This window comes from Callithrix jacchus, chromosome 5 (genome assembly GCF_049354715.1).
Source record: "Callithrix jacchus isolate 240 chromosome 5, calJac240_pri, whole genome shotgun sequence".
NCBI classification, from domain to species: Eukaryota; Metazoa; Chordata; class Mammalia; order Primates; family Cebidae; genus Callithrix; species Callithrix jacchus.
The window spans coordinates 64981284-65008648 of record NC_133506.1 but is presented as its reverse complement, the minus strand read 5'-3'; the positions used below and the strand labels follow the sequence as shown (position 1 = coordinate 65008648).

Sequence of the window (27365 nt, the reverse complement as noted above, 5' to 3'; positions counted from 1 at the left end):
GTCTCCTTGAATGATTCCTCAATGCCAAATGCTCAAATTTTTTCCAGATAATGGGTGAAATGTACAAGGGCAGTAAAAACAATTGCTTGAAAATGTCTTTGATTGATAATTTTTAAAAAAAACTCTAACTAGTTTATTAAATACAAGTATTTCTAGCTTTTATTTTTTTCTTTTAGCTTTTTAATTGTATATATTTAAAGAGTACAACATGATTTATTGTATATATTTAAGGAGTACAACATGATTTCTAGGGGGATTTCCAACAAACAAGTAGTTGTTCCCCCTAGAAATAGATGTACTTCTTTAGACCAATGTTAAAACTATAACTGGATACAGTAGGCGTGCTCTAACACATTTTCAGAGTTAAAATATGGCTTACAGTATATTCCATTTACTCTTATGGCAACTTCTGGAAGACTTGAAGTCATTTAGGAATCATTTAGGAAAAAATGAAATACTAAGCATTTGTCTTTTGTAACCTTCATAGAACCATGGAGATGACAGCAGAGGTCAGTGCCCAGCTTACTGCGGAGAAAGAGAAGACCAGATATCCAGCCACTGCTTCTACTACAAGGCCATTCCTAGTGTCACCTGTTGGAAATCTTAGTGAAGGTCTCAACAGAAGACATATTGGAAGAGAAAGCAGGTCTTCAGATGAGAGCATGGAGAGCTTCATGTTGAGGGTTAGTTATATTATCTTTTTTCCTTTGGTGTTTAGATTTCTGTTATAATTCTGGCATGTTACTTGCTGAAATACTCAGTTGTTTAATTGTGTTGTGTGTGGTAAGCAAAGGTAATAATTATCTCTGTTCATAAAGAGGAGACAGAAATTTTAGTGATTTTTGAATCCCCGGAGCTCTCATTCACAGGAGATTACTCCTTTGTTAACTTGATTCAGTAACCAAACTGACACATTTTAAATTTCTTTTAAAACCACAATTAAGTTAGATTTTAACAAAGGTATACTTTGATGTGCGTGGTCTTGCTAATTGATTTTATGTTTGCCTGGGGTTCACTTTTAAAGGATTTAGTGTGCTTGGGGTCACTTTGAGAGTTTTTCTGCATCATCATGACAAGGAGACCCAGGCATCTAGGATCACCTTCCCCTTGAGCTCCACACTGCATTTCATTAGAAAAAATGGATGGCCGACTGGCCTCCTAAATCACGTTCCTGTAAATAGCAGGCGTGTTGTGGGGGAATGTCTCCAGAAGACATTGCTTTTACTTAAACAAGATCAAAACCCCATCTCACTCCTTCATCGACCAAGACCCTTTCATATGTGCTTTCTAAAACTGTAAACCCAAGACCCTTTCACTGGTAATTTCTAAGGCTGGAAACCTAAGATTCTTTCATGTGTAATATCTGGAGTATAAGCCTATATTAAGGCAGAGCTTCTCTTTGTTAGGAGAGTGTGGTCATTTAGACAAATTGTCACCTGGCTCCCAGCCGTAATAATAACAATAATAATAATAAATACCTCTTCCTTCGCAGTTCGGTGTTTGAGAGGTTTGTTTCTCGAGGCCATTCCTGCTTCAATCTCAGGTTTTCTACCCCTCATCATATGTGAATGATTGGTATCCACACACTAACCATACATTGATGTTTATTATTCAAAAAGATCCAATGTGAAAACTTTTAATATGTTGTATAAACCTGCAACACTTGATTAATCTCTGTTCTTTAAGTTAAAAGATTTGTGATTTTTTTACGAGTACACCTGTCATTGCTATTGCTCTTACAGCGTTTTAATCTCCATTTTTGTAAAATGTATCTATTACTATGCAATTGTACAATGATTCTGAAATAAACAAATATCTGAATTTTTAAAGTAAAGCTCAGTTATGTCTCTCTACCTAGCCATAACTTGATGACTAAGATGGCAGTGATGTCTTGAGTCCTTCAGTAGCAAATGTGACCAAACAGAATCAATTCTATTCTTTCTACCCCAAATGCCATGTAAAGCTGCACATGGACATCTGTCCTGGATCAGTAACAGGAACATTTTAGTTCAACCACGTGTTTTGTGACATGGTAAAGCCCTATAAAACTGCATACCTCAATCATACCTCAGCTTTCCATTGAAACTGCTCTCTGTAACCCAAATGTGACAAGCAAGCAGTCCAAACCCACGTTATCTTGGCCCCTGTGACTTGTAATTTCCATGCTATGCAGGCAATGTGTAGACAAATGCTTATCTTGACTTTTGTGAACTGCTTAAGTAACAATCAGAATGTCAGAAGTCCCCTGGCCCTCGGAGTGTCTGGAGCCCCTCACCCTCATCTCCGCCCAGGAGGTGATTTATAGAATCTACTAGCCCTCAGAATGTCTGAAGCCTCTCACCCCCACCCACGCCCCTCACCCTCACTTCTGAGGTGGTTGTACAGGTATAAAAGGTCTTGACACCCTGCTTTCAGGGCCACGGGTTGGAGAGATGTGAGTCCTCTGTGGCCGCCGGCAATAAAGACCCTGCAATCTGGCATACTTTTGTCTTGGTGTTGGCTTTCTATGCTCACTTGACTGCAACAGTTTCACTCAGAGTAAGTCTATTTCTGAGGATTTCAAAATGGATCCAAGAATGACAAGCTGTGTCAATTATAGAATTGGTAAAGAAAAAAAGGAGTTCAACTATGCTTAACTCAGATTAAGGTATTTGTCTAACATTTGTCCATTTTTCAACTGGAGGAAAATTATAAAAGCTGAGCACAGTGGCACACACCTGTAATCCCAGCTACACCTGAGGCTGAGGGCAGATAGATCACTTGAGCCCAAGAGTTCAAGGCTTCAGTGTGTAATGATTGTTCTGTAACACTGTAGCACTCCAGCCTGGGCAATATAGCAAGATTCTGCCTCTTATAAAAATTAAAAAATCCATAAAACATTTGTATGAACAAAAATTAATAGTTTTCTTTGTGTTTATTTTTATTTTTTAAATTTCAGTCAATGCACATTGGCTTATAGTTTCAGTGGTTTTGTTGTTGTTATTTTGTTTATTGGTTTTTGTTTTGGTTTTTTTATAAGACAGGGTTTCACTATGTTGGTCAGGCTGGTCTTGAACTCCTGATCTCAGGTGATCCACCCATCTTGGCCTCCAAAGTGCTTGGATTACAGGTGTGAGCCACTATGCCCAGACTGTTGGGTTTTTGGTTTTTTTTTTTTGAGATGGAGTCGTGCTCTGTTGCCCAGGGTGGAGTGCAGTGGTGCAATCTTGGTTCACTGCAACCTCTGTCTCCTGGGTTCAAGCGATTCTCCTGCCTCAGCCTCCCAAGCAGCTGGGATTATAGGTATGTACCACCACACTCAGCTAATTTTTGTATTTTTAGTGGAGATGGGGTTTCATTATATTTGCCAGGTTGGTGTTGAACTCCTGACCTCGTGATCTGCCTGCCTCAGCCTCCCAAAGTCCAGGGATTACAGGTGTGAGCCACCATGCCTGTCTTAGTTTTGGTGTTTTTATGATCTCCTAAATGCACAGAAAATTAGCATAGGCCCACATGGAATGAGGCCTTGACCCTGTTGTGTTTACCTGGCTATTTCATGTTCTAACATATCACAGAAGAGCAAATCTGTGGTTTCTTAGGCAGCATTGCAGCCAAATAGCTTAAAAGGCAATGCATTAAATTACTGTTTTAATACGTAGATTTCAGGAGCCCAGCTAGCTGAGGTTTTTAATCATATTATTTGCTTAGGTTTTCTTTTTCTGAAAAACAAATAAGATGATTAGCATCCAGATGCTTCAGTCATGAAATTGTACCACTGGGTACAAAAGGAAAATGAATGTTAAATATATCTGTAAATTGTTAAGCATGATGCCGATATAATGTTCTCATTAGTACTGTGAACCCCCACAATTTGAGACAGGCCTCAGTTAATTGAGAAAGTTTGTTTTGCCAAAGTTGAGAATACATGCCATGACACAGCCTCAGGAAATCTTGACGACATGTATCCAAGGTGGTTGGGGCACATCTTGTTTTTATACATTTTAGGGAGACAGGGGACATCAATTAATATATGTAAGAAGTACATTGGTTCAGTCTGGAAAGGTGGGACAACTTGAAGCAAAGGGAGGAAGACTGGAAGTTGGGAGGGGGCTTCCTTCCAGATAGGTGAGAGACAAACAGTGGCATTCTTTTGAGTTTCTGATTTGCTTTTCCGAAGGAGACAGTCAGATATGCATTTATCTCAGTGAGCAGAGAGATAACTTTGAATAGAATGGGAGGCAGGTTTTCACTAAGCAATTTCCAGCTTAAGTTTTCCTTTTAGCTTAGTTATTTTGAGGCCCAAGATATTTTTTCTGTTCACAGTACTTACCAGAAAAGTGAGGTAATGTATCATTTTACAAGATGGTGATGAGAGAGTATAAAAAGCAGATCAGATGCAAGGGAAGATTTTTGAGGAACTATTTTTTCTCAATTTTTGGGAGCCTTTCACTGGCCAGGAAAAAACCCGAGTCATCAACACTCAAGACCCCTTTCCTAAGCTTTTGGGTCCCAGAGGCACTCCCTACCTGTGTCCTGGGTCTGTCCCTTTTCCCTCTGCTTTCACATCTGACCTGGGATCTCTTTCCCAAAGGCTGTTGCCCTCCACTGTCATTTATGTGGTGAAATAGTCAAGGGTCAGGGAAAGGCTGGAAGAGAATTGGTGCAGGGGGAAGCCACTCCGGGAGTGGAAAGGGGCAGAGACTTCTACCATGTACTTATTTCTAAGAGTTTGAATATAAAATGACCTTTATTTAAAGTTGTTATACAGAAGTATTCTTCCCTACAGAGTTGCGATTTCTTCAGTATAAAAGTAAGCAATTTGTTAAGGAGAGTATCTCATTTTTATGTTAACCAAATTGAGGTAGTACGAAAGTATTTGTGAATGGGGTAGAAAGAAATAATACAATCTATTACACTGGTAAGATTTAGCAGAAGAGTTTTTTGGAGAAAAGATAACTTTACAGTAGTAGTGTCTTAGTTTGAGTCATGTAAAAATGTACTTTTACATACTGCTTATGGGTGGCAATATCTAGGGATTCTTTGAAGAAAGGCTCCCCCTTTATCTGGTATTGAGTTACTTCTTTTATAAGGCCTGGCTGGTAATGCTGTTGTCATGTTGTTATACCAGAGCGACAACAGAAAGTTAACGCCAAGACAAAAGTATGCCAAATTGCAGGGTCTTTGTTGCTGGTGGCCACGGAGGAGGACTCACGTCTCTTCAACCCGTGGCCCCGAAAGGAGGGTGTCAAGACCTTTTATGCCCATAAACCACCTCCTGGGCAGGGAAGGGGACGAGGGGCTTTGGACGTTCCCAGGGCCAGTGGACTTTGGACATTCTGTAAACCACCTCCTGGGCAGGGGTGAGGGTGAGGGGCTTCGGACATTCCGATTGTTACTTAAGTGGTTCATGGAAGTTAAGCATTAGTTTACACATCGTCTGGGTAGGGTGGAAATTACAGACCTTAGTTACTTATTACAAGTTGCAGGGGCCAACATGGCGTGGGTTTGGGCTGCTCGCCTGTCACATCAGGGTTACAGAGAGCAGTTTCAACAGAAAGCCGAGGTATAGTTGAGGTATGCAGTTTCACGGGGCTTTTACCGTGTCACAATGTTACTTACTCTGTAAAGCCTATTTATAATGTTTTTTGTCACAGAAATGTTATGGAAAGGAGGCTCAAAATATTGGTTAACCTGTTAGTCAAAAAAAAAATTGACACCTAAAATTTATAAAGGCATTAGATATCATTATCATTCTCGCCACAAACCATCTCAGACCCTTTCTGGGCCTTTAATGAGAGAGTGCCTATTCTACAAAAGATTTAAATGAGAGCACTCTAGATAGAGACACTGACAATAAGTTTGAAATATTCCCACGCCTTTCATAATTAAGTAGATAACTATAACTTGTCAGATGCTTCAAAAATGGGTACTAATTTCTGAAAAGAAACCAAAGTTGCAAAATCCAAGTTGCAGTTAAATAACTGTATGGTTTTCCTAGTTTCTAATTCTAGACACGAACGAGTCAATGAAACTAAGATTGAAAACTGGCTCTAACCTATTTTTATTCTTGTTTTCATGTAAATTTTCTGAAATCTTTTTGTCCATATGAATAAAAAAATGTTAACCATAATAGTATAATATTTTTAATCTTTTGCCAATGAAGTATATTCACATGCCATCACAACGACACTTTTTTCAACCGTGTATTAAAGATTCTGTGCTGAATTACTAGTAAAGGATGTACGTTAAAATTATTATTTTGTACAAGTGGAGAATGGAGAGTTCATTTAAAGTGAAAAACTGATTAGACTTTTATGAAGGGCAGAGTTTTGATAAGAATGGGAAAGTAATGCACTCATTGCAAAATATGAGTTGAATTGTTTAACCTCCGTACTAATAAGGGAAAACCTCACATTTTTGAAATGACATTGTCCAACAGACCAATATTAATTGTGCTTTTATGAGATTAAACAGCATAACACATATATGTTCTCCTTTACCTAAACTTAAAATATGAATTTATGTGATTTTTTTAAAAGCAATCTTGAAGTTAGGTCTAGTCTCTGAAAGTATTATATAAAGGCCACATTTTGTAATTGATACTTCTTACCATAATAAGGTCTCTTCTTAAACATTATAAATAATATTTGACTTATTTCAGATGCAGCAGAAGCTGGAAAAAGAAATACATTAAGCAGGGGTAACAGGTAAGTTACCCAAAAAAAAAAAAATTTTTTTTCCAAGACAGAAAAAAATCCTCACCCTATTGCCCAGGCTGGAGTGCAATGGCACAATCTCAGCTCACTGCAAACTCTGCTGCCCGGGTTCAGGCAATTCTCTTGCCTCAGCCTCCCAAGTAGCTGGGATTACAGGTGCCTGCCACTATGCCTGGCCAGTTTTTGTATTTTTAGTAGAGACAGGGTTTCACCATCTTGACCAGGCTGGTCCTGAACTCCTGACTTCATGATCCACTGGCCTTGGCCTCCCAAAGTGCTGGGATTACAGGCATGAGCCACCGCAGCTGGCCATTACCAAAATGTATAAATTAAATTTAGATTAAGTAATATATGTGTGAAATAAACTGCAAATGACATCCCTTTTCATTCTTCGATTAATAGGTACTACATTAAATATTTCTTCTTACACACATCTAATGAAAGATGTGAAAACTCGAACATGTATATTGAAGAGCATACTTATGCCTCATGAATTATCACCTTCCATAGCTTGAAAAAGAAGCTCAAGAAGTCAGGCTCTACACTTTTTTTTTGCCATCCCTATGGGACTGTCAGCCAGCACACAGAAACCATCCTCAGAAAACAAAGGCATCATCAAGTTCTCAGGGTTATTGTAGTGATTTTTTTTCTTTTTTCTTTTCTTTCTTTTTTTTAATTGTACTTTAAGTTCTAGGGTACATGTGCAGATCTTGCAGGATTGTTACATAGGTATACATATGCCATGGTGGTTCGCTGCCTCCATCCCACTCATCACCTAATTCGGTATTTCTAATGTTATCTCTCCCCAATCTCCCCACCCGCTGCTACACCTCCCCGAGTCCCCTGTTCCACAACGGGCCCTGGTGTGTGATCTTCACCTCCCTGTGTCCATGTGTTCTCACTGTTCAACTCCCACTTATGAGTGAACATTTGGTGTTTGGTTTTCTGTTTTTGTGTCAGTTTGCTGAGAATGATGTTTTCGAGATTTGACTGTGTCCCTGCAAATGACATGAACTCATCATTTTTTATGGCTGCATGGTATTCCATGGTGTATATATGCCACATTTTCTTTACCCAGTCTATCATTGATGGGCATTTGGGTTGGTTCCAAGTCTTTGTTATTGTAAACAGTGCCACAATAAACATACATGTGCATGTGTCTTTATGTTACAATGATTTATAATCCTTCAGGTACATATCCAGTAATGGGATTGCTGGGTCAAATGGAATTTCTATTTCTAGATCTTGAGGAATTGCCACACTGTCTTCCACAATGGTTAAATTAATTTACACTTCCACCAGCAGTGTAAAAGTGTTCCTATTTCTCCATATCCTCTCCAGCATCTGTCTCCAGATTTTTTAATAATCGCCATTCTAACTGGCATGAGATGGTATCTCAATGTGGTTTTGATTTTCATTTCTCTAAAGACCAGTGATGATGAGCATTTTTTCATGTGTTTTTTGACCACATAAATGTCTTCTTTTGAAAAGTGTCTGTTCATATCTTTTGCCCACTTTTTGATGGTTTGGTATTTTTTGTTGTATATCTGTTTTAGTTCTTTGTAGATTCTGGATATTAACCCTTCGTCAGATGGGTAGCTTGCTGAAATTTTTTCCCATTTTGTTGTTTGGTGGTTCACTCTAATGATTGTTTCTTTTGCTGTGCAGAAGCTCTTAAGTTTAATTAGATCTCATTTGTCAGTTTTGGCTTTTGTTGCCATTGCTTTTGGTGTTAGTCATGAAGTCCTTGCCTATGCCTATGTCCTGAATGATATTGCCTAGGTTTTCTTCTAGGGTCTTTATAGTGTTAGTTCTTAAAGAGTTAAGAACTAACTCTCTAGAGTTAGTTAGTTTAACTCTTTAATCCATCTGGAGTTAATTTTTGTATAAGGTGTAAGGAAGGGGTCCAGTTTCAGCCTTCTGCACATGGCTAGCCAGTTTTCCCAACACCACTTGTTAAATAGGGAATCCTTTCCCTGTTGCTTGTTTTTGTCCAGTTTGTCAAAGATCAGATGATTGTAGATGTGTGGCATTACTTCTGAGGCCACTGTTCTGTTCCATTGGTCTATATCTTTGTTTTGGTACCAGTACCATGCTGTTTTGATTACTGTAGCCTTGTAGTATAGTTTGAAGTCAGGTAGCGTGATGCCTCCAGCTTTGTTCTTTTTGCTTAGGATTGTCTTGGCTATACAGGCTGTTTTTTGGTTCCATACGCAGTTTAAGGTGGTTTTTTTCAGTTCTGTGAAGAAGGTCACTGTAGCTTGATGGGGATAGCATTGAATCTATAAATTACTTTGGGCAGTATGACCATTTTCACAATATTGATTCTTCCTAACCATGAGCATGGAATGTTTTTCCATCCTCTCTTATTTCCTTGAGCAGTGGTTTGTAGTTTTCCTTGAAGAGGTCCTTTACATCCTTTGTTAGTTGTATTTCTAGGTATTTTATTCTCGTAGCAATTGTGAATGGGAGTTTGCTCATGATTTGGCCCTCTTTAAGTCTGTTATTGGTGTATAGGAATGCTTATGATTTTTCACATTGATTTTGTATCCTGAGACTTTGCTGAAGTTGCTTATCAGTTTCAGGAGATTTTGGGCTGAGGTGATGGGGTCTTCTAAATATACAATCATGTCATCTGCCAGTAGAGACAATTTGACTTCCTTGTTTCCTAATTGAATACCCTTTATTTCTTTTTCTTGACTGACTGCTCTGGCTAGAACTTCCGATACTATGTTGAATCGAAGTGGTGAGAGAGGGCACCCTTGTGTAGTGCCAGTTTTCAAAGGGGATGCTTCCAGTTTTTGCCCATTCAGTATAATATTGGTTATGGGTTTGTCATAAATAGCTTTTATTATTTTGAGATACATTCCATCATTACCTAGTTTATTAAGAGTTTTTAGTGTAAAGGGCTGTTGAATTTTATGGAAGGCCTTCTCTGCATCTATTGAGATAATCATGTGGTTTTTGTCTTTGGTTCTGTTTATGTGATTCATTAAATTTATAGATTTGTATATACTGAACCGACTTGCATCTCCAGGATGAAGACTACTTGATCATGATGGATAAGCTTTTTGATGTGCTGTTGCAGTTGCCTTGCCAGTATTTTATTGAAAATTTTTGCATCGATGTTAATCATGGATATTGGCCTGAAATTTTCTTTTTTAGTTGTGTCTCTGCCAGGTTTTGGTATGAAAATGATGTTGGTCTCAGAAAATGAGTTAGGGAGTGTTGTGAACTGAATGCGATCCTGGGAATCTCGTCCAGTGAGAGGGTCCCAAACCTGGAAGAGAGTGTGCATGGAAAAAAAGGAGACACAGAGAGAGAGAGACGGGGTCTGGAGGACTGATTAGGCAGCGCCTGAACAGCAGTGCCCAAACAGCGACTTTATTTGTGCAGTAGATTCCATTATATAGTTTTCTCTTTAACATCATTACCTCAATGCAGATCATTACTCAAACAATAAAAGGAACAGAAAATTCCTGAGGGATGATTCTGAGGAACTGTCAAAGGGAACAAATACTGATTTAAAGAATCAAGGGGGAAATAGGTGATGCTGATTATAAATAATGTCAACCAGTAACTCGGATAGCAATCTTCAATTATCTAGAAGTCACAAGCCCAGTAGTAAATCATGCATCTGCAAGAGACAAGGACTGCAGGGGAGGTCGCCAGGCTGAAACAATGCCCGGTAAACAAAGTCATAAAACAGGCTTAGATCAGGAGCCAGAAAAAGGGGAACACAATGCCTGTGAGACCACTCGGCTTTCACCTAGCCATTATCTCATCAGCCAAGAAAGCTGAAAATAGTGTCCTGCTTAATCATTCTCAATTTCCTCTTTCATTCTCTTCTTAATTTCCTCTTTCTCATAGCTTGACAGCCTCCAGCCAGGGAAAATGTGTAAGGAATCAAGCTCACCTAATGGCGGAGGCCAAAGTGTTAGCCTCTCGCAGGGGCGATCCCCATAAGGGAGGATTCCCTCTTTTTGTATTGTTTGGAACAGTTTCAACAGGAATGATACCAGCTCCTCTTTGTATGTGTGGTAGTGTGGTAGAATTTGGCTGTGAACCCATCTGGACCTGGGTTTTTTTGGTTGATAGGCTATTAATTGCTGCCTCAGCATCAGACCTTGTTATTAGTCTATTCAGGGATTCAACTTCTTCCTGGTTTAGTCTTGGGAGGGTGTAAGTGTCTAGAAATTTATCCAGATCTTCTGGATTTACTGTTATGTGCATAGAGGTGTTTGTAGTAATCTCTGATGGTAGTTTGTATTTCTGTGGAATCAATGGTGATATCCCCTTTGTCATTTTTAATTGCATCTATTCAATTTTCCTCTCTCTCTCTCTCTCTCTTTTTAGTTTGACTGGCAGTCTATCTATTTTGTTGATCTTTTAAAAAAAAACAGCTGCTGAATTTACTGATTTTTTGAAGGGCATTTTTGTGTCACTGTCTCCTTCAGTTCTTCTCTGATCTTAGTTATTTCTTGTCTTCTGCTAGGTTTTGAATTTGATCTTGCTCCTCTAGCTCTTTTAACTTTGACAATAGGGTGTAGATTTTAGATCTTTCCCCACTTCTCTTTTTTTGTGCATCTCACAGATGCATTCATTCATGCCATGAAAAAACAGTTGAAATGAGTGTACAGTGATGTTCCACGCTCCCCATCTAACACAGCTTGCTCAAATTTACAGGCAGACTGACATTTTCTTTCACGTGTACTCCAAGTAAAGCTGGTTACTGATGACCATGAGCAGCAGCTGAAGCTTTTGCAGCCTTGCTTCTTTTATCAGCAGCCAGGATTTTATAAATGATGAAGCCCATCAGCCCCCTTCCTACCCAAATCTCCTGGTAAACTTGGGTATAGTGGGCTTCATGGGGAGTCACATATTTTTCATAATTCTTTGGAGCATCTTGGAACAGGACAGATGGCTCAGGGAGCACCCCAAACCCACAGCCAACTCAGAAAGGCATCTATTTATTTATTTAGTATACGGAGTTTTGCTCTTGTTGCCAGGCTGGAGTGCAATCTTGGCTCACCACAACCTCTGCCTCTGGGGTTCAAGCAATTCTTTTGCCTCAGCCTCCCAAGTAGCTGGGATTATAGAAATGCACCACCACCCTAGCTAATTTTGTATGTTTAGTAGAGATGGTGTTTCTCTATGTTGGTCAGGCTGGTCTCGAGCTCCTGACCTCAGGTGATCGGCCAGCCTCGGCCTCCCAAAGTGCTGGGATTACAGGCATGAGCCACCGTGCCCAGCCGTTGGTAGTGATTTTTAAGGTCAAAACACCCCAGTCTCATCTAGTAACCTGAGGCAGGTACAGTTTGTAAGCAGTTGCTTGAGAGGTTAACACTAAATCCCCAGTCATTTACAGTGTCATTGGTTTACTTTTGCCCTCAGGAAAAGTTCCAAATTCCTTTTCATGGAATATACACAACCATGTTCATTTGGTTCTTGTCAAGTTCCTCAGGCATAGCTCTGACCACTTACTGTATTCTGCCCCTTTGTTCTAGCATCCAGCCAAACTGGACTGCACAGAACTCCCCGGTGCTCTTCCTTCACCTCCAGCTCTTTGTGCTTGCTTCTTGGCTCTCACTGCCAATCTTTTTTTCATGTCCTTCAGGCATCCACTAACCATGCCTCCACCAAAAAGCCTACAATATCGAGACAAAACTGGGATAGGGGTCCCTCCTATGTTCTAATAGTGCCCTGTTTTATACCTGTCAGGGTGTCTATGACTTGGCATGGAAACTGCCTATTTGTCTACTTTTTCAGGTTATAGCATACGATTGCTGAGGGGTGGACTGTATCATCTTGATCTTGTAACTCCAGGGCTTGTCATAGTCTAGTACCTTAGCACATGGTTGTTGAATAAATGAGTGAAGAATGAGAAAACCGGAAACTGTGATACTCAACTGCAATGATCACTAATTCAGTGTGCAACTATTGGCAAATTATTATCTAATAATAAGTTAGCATTGTAGTCATATATATTTTTTATTCTTATTAACACTGAAAAAGTTCTCTACTCTTTTTTACTGACTTAACAGTTAGTTACCTATGAAATATATAGAATGTAATTCTTTGGCCAGGAATGTTGGCTCATGCCTGTAGTCACAGCACTTTGGGAGGCTGAGGTGGGCAGATCACTGGTGCCAGAAGTTTTAGAGCAACCTGGGCAACATGACAAAATCCTGACCGCACATAAAACACAAAAACTTGCAAGGTGCAGTGGCTCATGCCTGTAGTTCCAAGTACTTGGGGTTGAGGTGGGAAAATTGCTTAAGCCTGGGAGGAAGAGACTGCAGTGGCGTGTGATCACACCAGGGCACTCCAGCACAGCTGAAAGAGCAAGACCCTGTCTTGAAATTAATAATAATATTATCATTATAATTCTTGCTTTTTCTTTTCAGCTGCTATTGAATTAGAATCTGAATTTGCACACGTCGCAAATGCGAAGATAGGATCAGTTGCAGTAAAAGAATATGCACAGGTTTTATGCAGAAAATACAGGTTCTGAAAGATAAGGCAATTTTATTTCTGGGCTGTTCACATATTTTGTTTCCTTTTTTTTTTTTAACTTAAATTTTTCTTGTGGCAAATATGCATAATATAAAATTTACCATCTTAACCATTTTAAGTATATGGTTCAGCAACATTGGGTACGTTCACGTTGTTTTTGTTTTTTGTTTTTAATTGCATTTTAGGTTTTGGGGTACATGTGAAGAACATGCAAGATAGTTGCATAAATACGCACATGGCAGTGTGATTTGCTGCCTTCCTACCCTTCACCTATATCTGGCACTTCTCCCCATGCTATCTCTCCCCAACTCCCCACCCCCCACTGTCCTTCCCCCATTCCCCCCAACAGACCCAGTGTATAGTGCTCCCCTTCCTGTGTCCATCCATGAGTTCTCATTGTTCAACACCCACCTATAAGTGAGAACATGTGGTGTTTCATTTTCTGTTCTTGTGTCAGTTTGCTGAGAATGATGGTCTCCAGGTTCATCCATGTCCCTACAAAGGACACGAACTCATCATTTTTGATGGCTGCATAATATTCCATGGTGTATATGTGCCCAATACTCTGACTCCTCTCCTTGTCCACTTTCTTAAAACACTTATTTAATGACAAATTGTGTCTCACTGAGTTATTCCACCCAGTAGGTGCATTTGCAAAACATGGAAAATGTTCCAAGATCCAGTTGTAGATATCCTTCACTGGCAGGCACTTGGTTGGAGAGTCCTTGATGGCTGTAAATATAAGGCAGGCTGCGGTGCACCAAGCTGCAAGAAATTGTTTCCCCATTTGACTTCTTTCTTTCCTATTTGGATGCTGCTTATTATTTTCTCTTGTCTAATTGCTTTAGCTGGGACTTCCAATACCGTGTTGAACAACAGTGGTGACTGTGTGCATCTTCGTTGTGTTCCAGATCTTAGAAGAAAGGCTTTTTCAGTTTTTCTCCATTCAGTATGTTGCTATCTGTGGATCTGTCTTACATGGCTCTCATTATGCTGAGATATGCTCTTTCTATATCAAGGTTTTTGAGGGTGTTTATTATGAAGGGAGGTTGAATTTTACCAAATTCTTTTTCACCATCCATTGAAATGATCATTTGGTTTTTATTCTTCATTTTGTTGATATGATGTATCATGTTGATTGATTTGCATATGTTGAACCATCCTTGCATCAAAGGGATAAATCCCACTTGGTCATGATGGATGATCTTTCTGGTTTGCTAGTATTTTCTTGAGGATTTTTGTGTCAATATTCATCAGAGAAGTTGACCTGTAGTTTTTCTTTTTTTGATGTGTTTTTGTCTGGTTTTGGTATCAGGGTAGTACTGGCCTCCTAGAATGAGTTTGGAAGAATTCCTTCTTCCTCTGTTTTTTGAAATAGTATGAGTAGGACTGGTGTTAGTTCTTTTTTAAATGTTTGGTGGAATTCAGCAGTGAATTTGTCAGATCCAGGGCTTTTCTTTACCGGAAGACTTTTTATTATGGCTTCACTCTTGTTACTTGTTATTGGTTTGTTCAGCTTTTGGATTTTGTCCTGATTCAATCTTGTCACGTTGTCTGTGCCCAGCAATTTGTCCATTTCTTCTAGATTTTCCAATTTATTGGCATATAGTTTCTCATAATAGCCACTAAGATCCTCTAAATTTCCACAGTATCAGTTATAGTGTCTCCTTTTTCATTTCTATTTATTTGGATCTTCTCTTTTTCTTAGTCTGGCTAAAGACTTGTCAATTTTGTTTAACTTTGCAAAAAAACAACTTTTTGTTGCATTGATCTTTCATATGTTATTTTTCAGTTCAATTTCACTTATTTCTGATCTTTATTCTTTCTTCTACCATTTTGGTTTGCTTTGCTCTTGTGTTTCCAGTTCATAAAAAGGCATCATTAGATAGTTTTTTTGAAGGTTTTTCCTTTTCTGAGGTGGGTACTTATACCCACAAAATTCCCTCCTCGTGCGCTTTTGCTGTATCTTAGAGGTTTTGGTATGCTGTGTTTCCCATTATTATTGGTTTCAAGAATTTTTAAAATTTCCTTCTTAATTCCTTCATTGACTCGCTGATCATTCAGGAGCTTATTGTTTAATTTCCCTGTGTTTGTATCATTTCCAAAATTTCTCCTGTTACTGATTTCTAGTTTTATTTCATTGTGGTCAAGGAAATGCTTGATATTATTTCAGTTTTTGTATGTTTTAAGACTTGTTTGAGACCTAACATATGATCTATCCATGTGCTTAGGTAAAGCATGTGTATTCTGCAGCTCTTGGGTGAAATGTTCTGTAAATATCTATTAGACTCATTTGTTCTGTAGTGCAGTTTCAGTCTGTTGTTTCTGTCCATGTTCTGTCTGGAAGATCTGTCCAGTGCTAAACATGGGGTATTAAAGTTCTCCAGCTATTATTGTATTGGGGCCCATCTCTCTCTTTAGCTCTGATAATATTCCCTGTATATATGTGGGTGTTTCCATGTTGGGTGTGTATATATTTAAAAATGTTATAGCAATTGCCTTAACTTTGTCCTCATGCTTTCTAACTGTTGTTTCTATTTATATTTTATTGTACTATGTCTTGAAAAGACATTGTGCTTATTATTTTTGATTGGTTTATTATTTAGTCTGGAATTCCATTTATGATAAGAGTAGTTTACACACCACAATTACAGTATCACACTATGCTGAGTTTTCCCAGACATTTTGGAGCTCCATTATATGTTGTTTCTTTTCTCTTGGTGCTTTTAGAATCTTTTCTTTATCTTTGATCTTCAGCAGTTTGATTATTAAATGCCTTGAGAGATTCTTCTGTTGGTTAAATCTTGGTGTTCTATAGCCTTCTCGTACTTAGATGTAATATCTTTCTCTAGGTTGGGGAAGTTCTCTGTTATTATCTCTGTGAATAAATGTTCTACTTCTATTTTGTTCTCTACCTTCTCTTTAAACCCAATAAGTCTTAGATTTGCATCATTTGGGGCTATTTTGTAGATCCTGTAGGCATACTTCATTGGTTTTTTTGTATCCTCTGCATATTTTCAAATAGGGTGTCTTCATGCACACTAATTCTTCTGCTTGATCCATTCTGCTATTAAAGGACTCTGATGCATTCTCCAGCATGCCAGCTGTATTTTTCAGCTCTGGAATTTGTGCTTGATTTTTAAATATTATTTCAGTCTCTCTATTAAGTTTATCTGATAGAATTCTGAATTCCTTCTCTGTGTTATCTTGAGTTTCTTTGAGTTTCCTCAACACAGCTATTTTGAATTCTGTGTCTGAAAGCTCATGTATCTGTTTCTCCAGAATGAGCGGTGTCTTATTTAGTTCATTTGGTGAGGTCATGTTTTCCTGCATGGTCTTCTTACTTGTAGATGTTCATCTGTGTCTGCACATCGAGTTCAGAATTTATCGTAATCTTCACTATCTGGGCTTATTTGTAGCCATCCTTCTTGGGAAGACTTTTTATATATTTGAAATGTCTTGGGTGTCACAATCTTTACAAGGCACCCCAAGGCCAGTAATGTTGTGGATTCATGTAGACTCACAGTGGTACCACTTTGATCATCTTGGTAAAGATCCAGAATAATTCTCTTGATTACCAAGCAGAGACTCTTGTACTCTTCCCTTACTTTTCTCCAAACATACAGAGTCATGGTCTCTGTTCTGAGCCACCTAAAGCCTGGGGGTAAAGTGACACAAGCACCCCTGTGGCCACTGCCACTTTGACTGCATTGGGTCAGACCTGAAGCCAGCACAGTGATGGGTCTTGCCCAAGGCCTGCCTTAACTACTCTTTGGCTACTGTATGTGTTTGCTCAAGGCCCTGGGGCTCTACAACAAGCAGGTGGCAAAGCCATCCAGGCCTGTATCCTTCCCTTCCAGGTGGCATGTTCTCCCAGACCCTGGGTAGGTCCAGAAGTGCTGTCTGGGGGTCAGGGACTGGAGTCAAAACAGTTAGAGCTCTACCTGCTGTTCTGTTATACTGTGGCTGAGCTAGCCCTCAAACTGCAAGTCACAGTCCTTCCTGCTCTTCCTCCCTTTCCAAAGGCAGGGGAGCCTCATCTGTAGCTGCCACCACCCCAGCCACAAGGAGTACTGCCAGACATTGATATTTCTGTAAGGTCCTTTGTCTCTTAAGTTACCTTGTGTTGAAAGCTGCCTGGCCTGGGATTCATACTTCAGAACAGTGGGCTCCCCTGGCCCAGGGCAGGTCCAGAAATGCCATCCAAGGGTCAAGTCCTGAAGCTCGCTTGGTGCTCTAACACTTTGAGGCAGTTTTGGTACCTGGTGTTTGGTTCTTATAAAGATGGGTTTTTTCCTGCATAGATAGTTGTTAAGTTGGTGTCCTTGCTTTTAGGGGTTACCATCAGTGAAGCTTTCTCTTCCGCCATCTTTCTCCACTTTCTAATTGAGTATTCCTTTTAACGTACAGAATACTTTAAAATTCTCATAGGAATAAACCTATTAGTCTTCCTTTTAAACTTCTGCCTTTGGGGTCTTATTTAGGTTTCTCCTACCCATATCATATAAATATTTGCAATATGTTTTCTTATTCAATTTTTTGACTTGTTTATAGAATAACAAAAGTAATAATCATAAAAATACTGAAGTGGCATATGAATTTCTGTATTGAATATGTATTTTTAAAATTATACCAATGAGAGGGGGCAATTCTGTGTTATATTATAACATACATCTTGGCCATTAGATGAAGCACCTTTTCATTTGTGAATACATGATTTGTGCTTTTTCTTTTGTGCAGTTCCTATTTATATTCTTGCCCATTTTCCCACTACGTTTTACAAGTTCTTAGTAATTTGAATGAACTACATATATTCTAAATACTATTTTTAATACATACATTGCAAATACTTCCAGCATGCCACTTGCCTTTTAACATTATTTATCAATATTTTGCTTAAAGGGAGGTTTTACTTTTTAGGTAGCAAAATTAGTTCATTTTTAAACTTAAGGATATTTGTATTTCATGTCATAAGTAAAAGGCATTGCTTGCTGCAAGGATATAAAGAATTACTTTCTTGTAGTAATGATTTTACATCAAAGTCTTTATGTTAGTTGAAGTTTATTACTGGTTTTCTCAAATTCCACATACCTAACTTTCTCAAAACAATTCCATTCTCTACTGATTTCAAATGCTCCATTTGTTATCTTTGAAATTATTATGTATAAGTCATGTCTGACCGTCCCACTACTGCCATGAATGTGTTTTGTATCAGCACAGTACTCTAGGATTTATCCTCTGATAACCAGTAGAAACAGGCCTCCACTCCCTGTCATTCTCTTTTGGCCAAAGCTAGCTATTCTCACATGGGCTGGGGCTAGCTATTCTCACATGGGCTTATTTTCTATATAAACTTTGAAACAGTTTATCAAATCACACACAAATTGCCCTCTGATTAAAATTTCAGTCTTTTTAGATATGGACTTTGGGACAAAAATCATCTCTATCTTTTAAGTTTTGTAATTCAGGTTTTAGGTTTAGATTTAGACTGATGAAAGTTCTAGAGTACTTCAAGTGTATCTTATATATTTCTTTTTTTTTTTTTTTTTTGGTGGGAAGGGAGGGAAGGAGGAAGGGAGGGAGGAAAAAAGGGATGAAGGAAGGAAGGAAGGGAAAAAGGGGGGAGGGAGGGAGGGTGGGAGGAATGGAGGGAAGGGAAAGAAGGAAATCAAGCAATGATAGAGACATTGCCAACCTGGATCTAGAGGTTTACAAGTTGATTTCTTTTTTTTGGAAGAAGAAAAGAAAAAAATTAGTAAAGGAGAGGAAGAAAGAGGAAGAGAAAGAGGGAGGGTGAACAGAAATATTCCTTTATTCTGAAAAAAAATGGGTATTAATAATGGTCAATCAATGTTTCATTTAAACCTATGAGTAGGTGTGATGTGGTATTGACAAGAATGTATATTTTGTGTATTTGAAGTGGAGGGCTCTATAAATATTTATTAAGTTTACTTGTTCCAGATCTGAGTTCAAGTCCTTGATATCCTTATTAATTTTCTGTCTCATTGAATCTAAGTCTCTATGTATCTGGGTATTAGGATCGTTAGCTCTTGTTGTTGCATTGATCCTTTTACCTCTATATCTTTGTTGCTTTAATATCTATTTTATCAGATATGAGAATTGCAACTCCTGCTTTTTATTTATTTATTTATTTATTTTTGCTCTCCATTTGGTTGGTAAATCTTTCTCCATCCCTTTGTTTTGAGTCTTTGTGTATCCTTGCATGTGAAACGGGTCTGAATGTAACATGCCGTTGGGTTTTGGCTGTGTCTTTTGATTGGGGGATTTAGCTATTTAAATTTAGGGTTACTGCCATTTGATGTTAACCGGCTGTTTTATCCATTCGTTGATGTAAATTCTTCTTTATGTTGGTGCTCTTTACTTTTTGGTATATTTTTAGAAAGGCTAATCCTGGTTGTTTCTTTCTATGTGTAATGCTTCTTTCAGAAGCTCTTGTAAAGCAGGCCTGGTGGTAATAAAATCTCTGAGTACTTGCTTGTTCATAAAAGATTTTATTTTTCCTTCAGTTGTGAAGCTTAGTTTGGCTGGATATGAAATTCTGGGCTGAAGGTTCTGTTCTTTGAGGATGTTGAATATTGGCCCCACTCTTTTCTGGCTTGTAGAGTTTCTTCTGAGAGATCTGCTGTAAGTCTGATAGGCTTCCCTTTGTGGGTAACCTGACCTTTCTCTCTGGCTGCCCTTAGTATTTTCTCCTTCATTTCAACCCTGGTGAATCTAACAATTATGTGCCTTGGGGTTGCTCTACTTGAGGAATATCTTTGTGATGTTCTCTATATTACCTGGGGTTGAATATTGACCTGCTTTGCTAGTTTAGGAAAATTTTCCTGAATAATATCCTGAAGGGTATTTTCCAGCTTGGATTCATTCTCTCCGTTGCATTCAGGTACACCTATCAAACTTTTCCCATAGTCCCACATTTCTTGGAGACTGCTCCTTCCTTTTTATACTTTTTTCTCTAATCTTGTCTTCTCATTTTATTTCATTAAGTTGGGCTTTGACCTCTGATATCCTTTCTTCTGCTTGAACAATTCAAGTGTTTAAACCTGTGCATACTTCTCAGAGTTCCTGTATTGTATTCTTCAGTTCCATTAATTCACTTATATTCCTCTCTAAGTTGTCTATTCTCAATAGGATTTCATCAAACCTTTTTTCAAAGTTCTTTTTTTCTTTATGTTGGGCTACAACATGTTCTTTTAACTCACAGAAGTTTCTTATTATTCATTCCCTGAAGCGTGATTCTGTTATTGGGATGCACTCGTTCTCCATCAAGCCTTGTTCCATTGTTGATGTGGAACTGTGATCATCTTTAGAGGGAGAGGCGTTCTGATTTTGAGTATTCTCAGCCTTTTTACGCTGGTTTCTTCCCATCATTGTAAATTATCCTCCTGTCGTCTTTGAAATTACCAGCTTTCAGATTAGGTCTCTTGAGTGGACGTCCAAGTTGTTAGTTCCCAGGGCCAGAATAGCAGCGTTAAGACTGATGGTGCTTTTCTGCTCAGGATTCTCCTGTCTGGCTTCCTTCTTGTGTCCGTAATAGGTGACTCTCATCTTATACATTTCTTATGTCATGTTTGTGAATTCAGTAGCTATTTTTCCCATTGTGATTATCTAGTTTTCTTTCTTCTATTTGTTTATAGCATATATCAAGGAAAGACATTAACTTTTTTCAGTAGTTACCTTGTATCCAGTCATGATGATGTTAGCCTCCCTATATGAGTTTTTAAATGTTTTCTCTTTTTCTTTGCTCTTAAAATTTTAAGTCACATATGATTTCTTTTTTGAAGTCTGGTAGAACACAGGCATAAAATGAAATTAGCTTGGTGTTCTTCTCTGGGATCTGTCTTCAATTTGATCAAAGTTTTCACATTTTTGAGTTAATTAAATTTGGAGGTTGCCAAAACAAGCCTCATTATTTTCTTATATTTATAAGTCAGAGTTGTTCTTGGAAATGCTGTGATAGTACAGGCATAAAGTAATATGGGTGATTTTATTATTGCATATTTAGGGCCAGATAAAGCAAAGACAACATCAAGAATAGTAATTCGATGATGCAAGACATGAATGTAAGTCATAGTTCCATAAAGAAAATACAATTATTCTGAACAATATTTTTAAATAATCAGCAGCCATAATATTTAAATACCCACCTTAGAATATTGTTTAAAAATTCAAAAACTATGAAGACTTTAACAGAAATGCAGAGTTCCCACACTATTTTGTTGTTAAAAGGGAATCTCTGTTATCTGAGAACAGAACAATTTTGTCATAATATAAAAGAAATTTCAAAATATAATTTCACTCTTTGTATAGAATTTATATAACAACTTTTATTGCATTTATGAGCTTTTTAAAAAGTGAATAAATTCATTAATATTCTTCTTAAACATATACAGACTTTTAAGATTAATGGCAGTATATTTTTGTATGTTTAGACATGCGTAAGTTGATAAGTATGTAAATGCATAATAAAATTAAAACTTTAATTTTGTATAATTAATCATACCTGAATTTAAAGTATGTATGTTACATGTACCGTTTTATGTTAAATTACCATTTTTGTGAATTAACTTTCCTTACCATCATCTTTGCCAGTATACATATTAATCTTTTCTAATTACTATACCAACTGTAGTCTTTTTATTTATAATTGCTTATTTTTTAATGTGGACCTCAGATTGGTATACCAACTGTAGTCTTTCTATTAATTACTGGCTTTAATTACAATTATAAACTGTTTTCTTCTGACACAGAGAAAACTAAAAAGAAGACAGGAAGCCAAAACTGCCTAATTATTTTTAAGTACACATTTTAGATTATCTTTATAAATGTTAAAGTAATAATATAAATGCCTATATAAAATCCAATGCATTTGGACATTCTCTTGATCTGTAAATCATTTGATAATATATAAGGATAACAGTAGATTGGATCACGTTTATGACTAAAGTTTAATATTTGTGGTGACTTTTATGTATGTTTTAAAATATGTTAACCCTTATTTTATTTTTTTTTTCCTTTAAGAGGTGGAGCCTAAATCTTCTCTAGATTTAGGGGCACATTTCTAATAAATAGAAAAAAGTGGATGTGACAGTTTGTGAGTTAGGAGATGAGGTAAGGAAAGGTACCACACTTTTCTCCTTCCACCTCCTGTGGAATCAGCTGCTCTAGGAAAAGCCAACTGCTATGTGGAGAGGACTTTGAAGCAGCTTTGCAGGGACATCCACATAGAAAGGGACTGAGAGACTTTTAGCTAATGACCATGTGACTGGGTCATCTTGGAAGTGGACTGTTCAGCCCCAGTCAAACTGTCAGATGACTGCAGTCCTCTCTGTCTGACATCTTGAATGCAACCTAAATGGCTTTATGAAAAATCCAGAAATCATCAGCACCCCAGGCAAGTGCAAAACCAAAAACAGCTGCCTTGGAATGGGTAAGAAAAGCTGTTGAATTTCAGCCCTTTCTCCAAGTGGGCACTGTTTTGTGTAACCAGGAGAAAATGTTCAACTCTTGGCTTCTCCCTTGGGAGTAGAAGAGAAGTGGGAGCAGAAGTTCGACAATCTGGCTTTTCTGGGTTCTACCTGAGTGCCTGATTTCTGGCTTGCATGACTTGGAGTGCTAAAGGAGAATCCCCCTACTTTGAATAAGTGGAGGCCACTGAGAATAAAGGAGAACTCAGCAGCCTGTAGCAGCACCAGAAAACCCGCAGGACTGCATACAGACACCAGAAAGAGCAAGAGATTATGAGCTGCTGAAAAAGAAACAAGCAAACATCACTGATTGGAAAAATATGTGCACACATCCAGAGAAGATGCATCCCCAGGAAGTTTAGAGAAGCTTCTGAAATATATAGCCGGGCTCGCTGGTGAATTATCTATTAGACCCGTTTGCTTTACAGTGAGGTTTCGGACTGATGTTTCTGGGTTGATTTTCTGTCTGGAAGATCTGTCCAGACAAGGTCTTAACCTTGTATGAAGCCAATCATGAAAAAAGTTGATTTTTTTTAATGACAAATCTCAGCCAAAGCATATCTTGGCATACAACGAAACAGGGGAACATGGACCAATCAAAGGAAAAAATCTCCAGAACTGACCTAATGTTCATAGAGTAGGGGTATAGGTGATGCAGTGATTTCCCTTTTTCATTTCTGAGATTAGACATTTGTGTCCCCTCTCCTTTTCCTTAGATAGCTTATTGGTTTTATTGATCATCTCACATAACTAGCTTTTGGTTTTGTCAATTTTCTCTGTTGATTTCCTGTTTTCAATCAACAGAGTGATTGAAATGAGGATTAGTGATTTCAATTATCTTAATTTCATTATTTCTTTTATTCTGCTTGCTTTGGATTTTATTTCCTCTTCTTTTTCTATTTTCTAAAGTGGAAATTATAATGGTTGATTTAAGAACTTTCTTTTTGTCTTATATATGCATTCAGTGCTATAAATTTTCCTCAAAGTACTATTGCATCCTCCCACAAATTTTGAAAAGTTGTGTTTTAATTTCATTTAGCTAAGAATATTTTTATATGTCTCTTGAGATCTCTTCTTTTACCCATGTGTTATTTAGAAGTGTATTGCTGAGTGTCTAAGTATTTGGGGACTTTTTTCCAGTTACCTCCCTGTTATTGGTTTCTAGTTTAAGTCTGAGAGCAGATGTGATACGATTTATATTCCTTAAAATTTGTTTAGGTGTGTTTTATATCCCAGAATGTGGTCTATCTTGATGTGTTCCTTGAGAATTTGAGAAGAAATGTGTGTTCTTCTGGTGGTGAATGAATTGGTCTGTAGATGTCCATTCTATTTCTTTGATTGGTGGTGTTTTGTTGAGTTCGAGTATGTGCTTACTAACTGCCTGCTGGATCTATTCACTTCTGCTAGAGGGGTGTTGAAGTCTCCACTCTGATGGTGGATTACTCTACTTCTCCTGGCAGTTCTTGCTAACATTTTTCTCACATATTTTCATACTGTGTTAGGTATAAATTCATGGAGAATTGTTGTGTCTTGTTAGAGAATTGACCCCACCATCACTATCTAATGCCCCTCTTTTTCCCAGATAACTTTCCTTGCTATGAAGTTGTCTCTGTCTAAAACTAATACCTACTTCTGCTTCTTTTTGGATTAGTGTTAGCACAACGTATGTTTCTCACCATCCATTTACTTTTAATCTATATGGTGTCTTTATATTGAAGAGGGTTACTTATAGACAATGTATAGTTGATTCTTGTTTTAGAACCACTCTGACCATATCTGTGTTTTAATTAATGCATTTAGACCATTCATATTTAAGTGGTTATGGATATAGTGGGATTAATATCTCCTATCTAACAAATTGTTACTTAAAAAATTTTTCCCCTTGTTATTTGTTTCCATTTTTCTCCTTCATCCTTTCTGTCTTTTGTGGTTTTGATTGAGCCTTCTTTATGACTACATTTTCTCTCCTTTCTTAGCATATTAGTTCTATTTCATTTACTTTTTTAAGGGTTGGCCCAAGGTTTTCCATATACATTTACAACAAATTGAACTCTGCTTTCAAATAATATGATACCACTTCATGGTAGTGTGAGTACCTCATAAAAACATAATCCTAAATCCTCATCCCTGTCTCTTGTATCACCACTATCTTTCAATTGAATTATGCATAAGTATATATATAATATATATAAAAATATACATATGATATATATCATACAATATATAATATAGATAATAAAATATATAATATATATTTATTATAGTACATAATATATATTCATAACAATATATAACATTTTATAATTTATACTATATATTACATAATATAAAAGATGTAAGAATATATAATGTAATATATATATTCTTATGCATAATTCCATTGAAATATAGCAGTGATACAAGAGACAGGTATGAGGATTTAGTATTATGTTTTTATGAGGTACTCACACTACCATGAAATGGTTTTGTATTATTTGAAAGTAGAGTTCAATTTGTTGTAAATGTATATGGAAAAACCTTAGGGCAAACACAAAGTAATGAAGTATATAATATATATTATATATGTAAAAATATATATATCCTTAAATTAGATATAATATGTATTATATATATGAGGATATGTATATATGGATTATATATAAGAATATATAATATATATAAGAAATACATATGAGAATATATAATATATATAAGGATATATAATACACATGTATATATGTTCTTATAAAAAATACACTCAAACAGTAAAAGGAAAATAAATATTGAGACCCCAGAATCACTAAGCCAAACGGAAAAGTCAAGCTGGAAACTGCTTAGGGAAAACCTGCCTCCCATTCTAGTATATAATGGAATATGTAAGAATATGGATGCATAAGGAGATATATATAATTACATATAATATAGTAGTAATATATATTCTTACTATATAATATAGTAGTTATATATATAATTATGTATATCTCCTTATATATCCATATTCTTACATATGCCATGTATAATTATATATAATACATATTTATATATATAAGAATATTATATATAACTATATATTATACATAATTATTATATATTAGTTATGGTATATATATGAGTATATGTGTTATATATACTTATATATAGATACATTAATACAATATATAAAAACATATAATCATATATATTACACATAATTAATTGTATATGTCATTATATATAGGTATATATTTAAGTATATATCATAATTATAATGATATATATACTTATATATAATGATATACCCATACTTATATATAATTATATATAGATATATAAACACAATCTTATATTTATATAATATAAATATACATAATTGGCCAGGCGCGGTGGCTCAAGCCTGTAATACCAGCACTTTGGGAAGCCGAGGCGGGTGGATTACGAGGTCAAGAGATCGAGACCATCCTGGTCAACAAGGTGAAACCCCGTCTCTACTAAAAATACAAAAATTAGCTGGGCATGGTGGCGTGTGCCTGTAATCCCAGCTACTCGGGAGGCTGAGGCAGGAGAATTGCCTGAACCCAAAACGCGGAGGTTGCAGAGAGCCAAGATCTCGCCATTGCACTCCAGCCTGGGTAACAAAAGTGAAACTCCGTCTCAAAAAAATAAATAAATAAAAATAAAAATAATTAATAAATATACATAATTATATTTATATAATATAAAATATACTATTAATATATCTATTTCTTGATTATATATAATATATAACATTATTTAGTTATTGTATAATATATATTATAATATAGAGTTGAAATTGTTGTAAATATATATAAAAACCCTTAGGGCAACCACTTAAGGTAATAAAGTATATATTATACTTTATATATATAATATAATTATGATTATATATTGTAATATGTTATAATTATGTCATATATGATATGTAATATATAACACACAATTATATATATTATATATTGTCTTATATATTATACATCAGTATATCTACATACACATATAATATACATATTATATACATATATTACACATACATATAATTACATTATATATAATTATAGACATGTATTTTATATTTTATATTATATGACATATAATATATATTACATATTTTATATTATATTGTATATTACATACATATATTTTATATCTTATACTAAATACTTTATTATATATAATATAAACTATATATCATAAAATATAAAATATATATGTATAAAATAATAGATATCATAATTTTTAATTTATATATATTTTTGTGTATAATATATATTATATATACTATATATATAATATATATTTATTATATATATCGTTCTATATTTCATGATATGTGTATGCATGTGCATATATATGTATATATATTTATATATAAAATATATACTTATAGATAATGATATACATACTTATATATAATGATGTATATACTTATATATAATGATATATACTTATAGGTATATACGTATGTATTTATACTTATATATCATATGGAATTAATTATATATAAGTAAATTATATATTGTTATATATCATATATATAGTTATATATAATACATTTATAATATATATATCCTATGTAATTTTACAATATATATTAAATATATGCCATACAAAATATATATCATATAAAATATAAATTATATATACAATGTAATATATAATATGTATTTATTATATATATGTTTTATGATAT

General features: G+C 36.1%; 1 protein-coding gene and 1 pseudogene across 9 annotated transcripts in view; one reads left to right on the top strand and one right to left on the bottom strand.

The window, feature by feature from the left end:
• The window catches only part of LOC100404777 (putative coiled-coil domain-containing protein 144C), a 41309-nt gene extending 16414 nt beyond the window's left edge, over window positions 1-24895 (top strand). Inside the window, exons 5-9 of one of the 9 annotated variants that reach the window (XR_013535388.1) lie at window positions 488-683; window positions 6641-6686; window positions 13103-13202; window positions 21238-21295; window positions 22254-24895. Coding sequence is in view for 5 of the 9 variants with exons in the window: in XM_078372384.1 (XP_078228510.1) it covers window positions 488-731 (244 nt within the window). In the remaining 4 variants the exon portion in view is untranslated. Of the gene's footprint in view, window positions 1-487; window positions 6605-6640; window positions 18756-21237; window positions 21646-22253 lie in introns of those variants that run through there. The other 8 variants (XR_013535389.1, XR_013535386.1, XR_013535387.1 and 5 more) reach the window with 8 other exon arrangements.
• On the bottom strand, window positions 10511-11600 carry LOC100404420 (ATP synthase F(0) complex subunit j, mitochondrial pseudogene; annotated as a pseudogene).
• Window positions 24896-27365: the final 2470 nt, after the last annotated feature.